General features: G+C 40.6%; 1 protein-coding gene across 1 annotated transcript; it reads right to left on the reverse strand.

The window, feature by feature from the left end:
* Positions 1 to 1749: 1749 nt before the first annotated feature.
* LOC145687328 (uncharacterized) lies at positions 1750 to 5432 on the reverse strand. The gene is made up of 3 exons (XM_081760784.1): positions 5181 to 5432; positions 3762 to 4308; positions 1750 to 3545 (listed from the first exon to the last, which is right to left on the reverse strand). The coding sequence occupies exons 1-3, from the start codon at positions 5430 to 5432 to the stop codon at positions 1750 to 1752; spliced, it is 2595 nt and encodes an 864-aa protein (XP_081616910.1).
* Between the last annotated feature and the right edge of the window lie 297 nt (positions 5433 to 5729).

The following is a 5729-nucleotide window of genomic DNA, read 5'->3' on the forward strand; positions in this document are numbered from 1 at the left end:
TGTGTCTTTGATTTAAAAAAGCAATAATATTAAAACTAAACTCTGTCCAATTTAGTAAATAGCTGAGCATTTCATATTTGAATTACAGATATGTAGGTCTATATCCAGTTAAGCAACATATAAACATTTTATAAGCTGTGATACAACAAACTAACTCAGAAACTTTGTAATCGTCAGAAAATTTAGCTCATATCTTATTCAGCATTGCAGAAGATAACTGTAAATATTGTTACGATTTTATTGAATTAGCAGCCTTAATTATATACGGAGCAGCATCTGTTACGAAAACAACATGGCCATGTTGGACACCTTCAGGCCAAAGTAGGGATATCGATTTATCGAAAAGTCTACATATTGTAAAATGGTTGACAGATTCCAACACTTCACCAGTTAGCAAAAATATTTTGCTAGGTTCGTCGGCTTTCATTGCCCCAACAATAATATTGACTATATAGCGTTCCTTCACATCACTAGTCTGTCTATAGAAACAAAAATTATCTGAGTCCAAAGTTCCTCTCTTATTTTTCTTATTGTGACCTCGTTACACTTTGGCATGTATTTTTTTCCTAAGATTGGTTTCGTCTGGAATAGAACGACCTGTATGACGTTCCAGGTGTTACGACTGAAAACGTACTCAATACCTTCGTAAACACTATACTACTGTGAGAGCACTCTATTCTACTTCAATAAGATTCACATGTGTACTGTATGGTTTTATTTCCCAATTAATTTCGAACAACAGAACTTTACAACCAACTGTAAACTAAAACTACATCCCTTTCAGATATATTTTAGACCTTGACAAAACTACAGACATCTTTCCTTTGTCCTCCTGTCTCAAGAAAAAAAAAACTCATCATCCAAAATCACCGTCATTTCTTCTTTCTTTCCGTCTTCTCAGAGGATTCTACATCACTCCCACCTTTTGATGACCATCAAAACAAATTACTCTAAGTATCTTGACGAAACTTTCACTTTCCGACCACACCTCGTAGATAAATCACCAACTCGGCTGCTCTTCACCACAGGAGATTGTGACTCCACTGATTCCGCCACAGCATGTTCTGACTCCATTGGTTCCACCAGAGCATGTTCTGACTCCATTGGTTCCACCACAGGATGTTCTGCGTCGTTAACCAAATCCCCGGGCATCGATACCTCTAGAGGATACAGTCTCTGCACCGGACGAACAAGGATCCCGTTTTCTGTTTTCACTTTCACCACTCTAACATGATCATCTTGACCCGGGAAGAAATCAACTACTCTCCCTAATGGCCAGTTAATCCTACGTTTGTCTTCAGATTCAATCAAGACGACGTCACCCAACTTTATGTCCCTAGCATGCCCTTTCTCTCGTTGTCGCTACACTAATAGTCCCAAATATTCAGTCCCGAATCTGTCTCTAAATCTCTTCTTCAGGTCTTGTAGTTTTCTGTACTTCTTTGTTAACTGAAAACTTCCAATGTCATCCAAATCTGGCACACCTGTTTCCCGATTATCTTGAAGAAACATGGCAGGTATTAACGGCTGTAAATCATCACCATCTTCAGATAAGTAGGTCAAATGTCGGGAATTCAAAACTGCTTCACAGTCACATAGTAAGGTCATCAGTTCCTGATAGTTCAACGATGCCATCCCCAGCGTTTTCTTTAACAAGGATTTCAATGTTCGTATAATACGCTCCCACCAGCCACCCCACCAGGCCGCACTAGGTGGTATAAATTTCCACTGAACTCTCTTGATTGAGGACTAAACAGCTATTTCCTCCCACTTGATAGTGTGAAATAGATTACTAGTCCCCACAAAATTGGTCCCGTTATCATTGTAGATGATTTTAGGTCTTCCTCTTCTCGCTACGAATCTTCGTAAGGCCAACAAAAATTCACAAGTTGACAGGGCTAGAACCAACTCAAGATGAACAGCCCTATATACTGCACATGTAAACAACACTATCCAAGCCTTCGTGTCATCCTGCAGAATTAATGGTCCAGTTAAGTCCACTCCAGTGATTTCAAAAACTGAAGCATCTCTTACTCGATCTTCAGGTAAAGCAATTGGATTTACGGACATTTTCTTCGCATCATGTCTTCTACACCTAACACACTTGCGGATAACAGAACGCACCGTCTTTCTTGAGCGTAGAATCCAAAATCTTTCCCTCAGTTTGTTCAATAGAATCTGTGTTCCAGCGTGTAACATTTCCAAGTGTTCTTGCATTATCAACATATGCACCAGCTTGTGGTCCGGTGGCAAAATAATAGGATATCTAAAATATTCATCATCATCTCTCCTTGATATCTTTGTTTTCACCCGTAGTAAACCATCACTGTCTTGAAAAGTAACCAGAGTCTTCAATCTTGTATCATTTGAACTGAAAGATTCCTTTTGAACAATGCGTAGTAACAGCCTTTCTGCATTTGCTAATTCACCACTTGTTAACTCTCCTGAATATTTATCCCCAGGATTCAAGCGACAGTTCTCTACGAACCTACAAATCCAGGTAACCATTCGCAAAACCTTCTCGTACGTTGAGAAATATCGTAGGTACCATTTCGTCTCGCACTTCGCCAGCATTGAAACTGAAGTTTTCTTCATTTCACTGCTAACTTCAAATTCGTTCACCGTTGCATCCTTCACTGGCCAATCGGATTCTTCCATTTTCAACCAACCTGGACCCTCCCACCATCTGGAATTCAACGAAGTAGTAGCATCACAGCCTCTGCTTGGAAGATCTGCTGGGTTGAATTCACCAGGAATGTGTCTCCAACACGAGATGTCAGATATCGATCTTATTTCTTGAACTCGGTTTGCAACAAACACGCCCCAAGGTTCATCTCGTTTGATCCAACTCAGAGCAGTAGTTGAATCCGTCCAATAACAAACAGGAATGTCCAATTCCAAACTATCAATAACTGTTCGAGCAAGTCGTGCACCGATACAACATGCCATTAGCTCGAGTCGTGGTATTGTAACCTTCTTCAGTGGTGCAACTCTAGATTTACTCGCTAGTAACTGAACTTCAACCTTTCCAGCACTTTCACTTCTTAAAAATATTACACACGCATAAGCGTATTGACAAACGTCACAAAAAACATGCAAACTCCACGACTTTCTACACGGATCAATCGTGAAGCGTCTGGGAATTTTTATCTCCTGTAACACTGTGATGTTTTTAGACCACTTCCGGAACTTCCGCGCAGTGTCTTCTGGAACTACCTCATCCCAACTAGCTTTCGCGTTATAACTTTCTTGTATTAGTACTTTAGAGATTCGTGTCATAGGTGACAAGAATCCAATTGGATCAAAAATCTTATGCGCCGCAGAAAGAATGGACCTTCTGGTAACGGTCTCTTCAGTTTCGTCGAAACAGTGTAGATCACAGCTCAAAACATCTTTGCACTTTTCCCAAGCTACGCCTAGTACCGGAATAACCCTTTCTTCCTGACTTTCTGCTTGTAAAACTGTATGCTCCCATCCTCGCAGGTCAAACTTTGCTTCAGCTAACAACTTAGTAGAATGTTCGATAAAGATACAGTTCTGCCTCACTACTAACGGAAGTTACATAATTATCTACGTAAAACGACTGCTTCAGTCTGTCCGCAATTTCCTTATACATCGGAGGGGCATTGGTTAAAGGTGGTTCAACACAGCTCCCAGGAGAAATGGACTACAATTCAAACCGAACACAACCCGATTGTGTCTGTATAATTTCTGTTTCTTGTTGGAGAAGTCCTCCCACCATAGGAATCTTAAAAAATCACGATCTCTTTCGTTTACCACTATTTGCAAAAAAGCTTTCTTTATGTCGGAGACAACTCCAATCTTTTTCTCCCTAAATCTCAATAGTAAAGCTGGTATAAGTTCGACTAGATTTGGGCATTTTTCCAAACAATCATTTAATGAAGGCGCACCTTTCACTTTACAAGAAGCATCAAACACTGGTCTGATTTTAGTTGTCAAATTCTCCTTAAACACAGCACGATACGGTAAATAGTACCCTGGAACCAAAACTTCATCTTTATGCACCTCTTCTATAATACCGTCCCCTTCCCATTCTTGAAAGACTGCATCGTACTCTTCATACTTCCTCTGTTGAACTAATTTCTCCGACACCGTCAGAAATCTCTTTTCCGTAATGCTTAAATTATCAGGAAGCGATTGATGATATTCACTCCACGGCAAACTCACTTCGTACCTCCGTTCTTCATTGATCCTCACGGTTTTCTCGAAGTGCTCGATAACTTCCTGTTCCCGTTCTTTACGTGTTACACTCTGCACCGGGTCTGTGATTCCTAATGTATCTAACCTCTACAGGTCAGCTATTGTTACGTTCTGTGTCAACAGTGAAGTAACGCACGTTGCTGACACCCCTTGGTAGTCTTCCTTGTGGGAAGGGATTTTCCCCATCACGACCCACCCTAGCTTCGTTTCCACAGCAACAAGACCTGAATCTAGTTTATGCACATTATTAGTTAACAATTGTGCGGCCATATCAGCTCCAATAAGTAGTTCAATTTCACTATCATCCCCACCAAAGTCTTTAACCAGATCTTCTTCGCTTCTATTTCCTTTAACCACGAACCCCTTTTTAGACTTTGAATATTGTTGGAAATGATTGGTCTCTCCAACACTTTTGGTTTTGTGGTAAAAGTTCCACAGACGGCACCCACACAGATTTCATAACGTTTGTGCTTTTCTTTGTTTGAATGAACACCCCCAAACAGTACATGTACTAATGTTTCCTCCCCTTGTGGAACAAGACCAATTTCACGCGCGGTTCTTTCTAAAATATACGAACGCTGTGATCCCGTGTCAATCAACGCCCTTATCTCACGTACTATTCCATTTACCAGTACGCTAATCTTAATCGTCTGTAATAGGTACTGTTCGCTAGAATTTTGATTTGTTAAGGTACATGTGGCAGATTATTTACCATCCCCAATTTTCTTATTACTTTGTGCCGATAATTTATTGCACATAATCGCGAAATGTTTCCCCTTGCACTTGAAGCATTTAATGTTCAATTCACACTCGCGCGCGTAGTGTTTTGGCTTGAAACACGAAAAACAACGTTCGTTCTTTATCAACAACTTTTTCTTTTCTTCCAGTGTTAAGTCTCGCGCTTTCACACAGTTTTGTTCCGCATGCATTTTTTCACAGAACGCGCACCTTTTTCTGACCGGTACTTCTTGTTGATGGCTGGAAAACAGGTTGTTTGCAGTTGGAAATTTGTTTTCTGTAGAACTCTTTTTACTTCTAACCGTACTACCACTGCCTGCTAGCTTAAATCCTGCTTGTGCCAATCTGATTCTTTCCTCACCTTCCACTTCATTTCTTGAAAACACCAACAACTGGTTCATTTTCTCACTGTAAAAATTGGATCCATTTTCATTTGCATTGTCACTTCCGGTGTAACCAAACACGTAACACATCCTTTGGTAAACACGACTCTACCAGAGGAAACAGCATCGCTGCGCACTTATCACTAGTCACTCCTATTGTTTCTAAGGACCGCAGGTGTGATTCCAGTTTATCATATAACGAAAATAACGGCGAACTTCCACTGTCATTTGGCGCCGACACATTCTAGATAACTAGTCCGAGTAACTCGCGCACGTAGTACTCCGTTAAAAGTTCTTCCCTTCCGAACCGTGTTTTTAAACTTTCAATCACTTTATCATAGTTTTCACCGGTAGGCAGTTAACTGGCTACAACATCCCAGGCCCTTG

This window comes from Thermobia domestica, chromosome 6, assembly GCF_964235325.1.
Source record: "Thermobia domestica chromosome 6, izTheDome1.hap1.1, whole genome shotgun sequence".
NCBI lineage: Eukaryota > Metazoa > Arthropoda > Insecta > Zygentoma > Lepismatidae > Thermobia > Thermobia domestica.

What these genes read in the sequence shown, in the direction of transcription:
- LOC145687328 (XM_081760784.1), bottom strand. Translation starts at nt 5,432, where the DNA reads ATGTGTTACGTGTTTGGTTACACCGGAAGTGACAATGCAAATGAAAAT. An exon ending in GCCATCAACAAGAAGTACCG is followed by an intron (nt 4,309 to 5,180) that starts GTCAGAAAAAGG and finishes GCTGACCTGTAG; the next exon opens with AGGTTAGATACATTAGGAAT. An exon ending in AGTGGTAAACGAAAGAGATC is followed by an intron (nt 3,546 to 3,761) that starts GTGATTTTTTAA and finishes TTCCGTTAGTAG; the next exon opens with TGAGGCAGAACTGTATCTTT.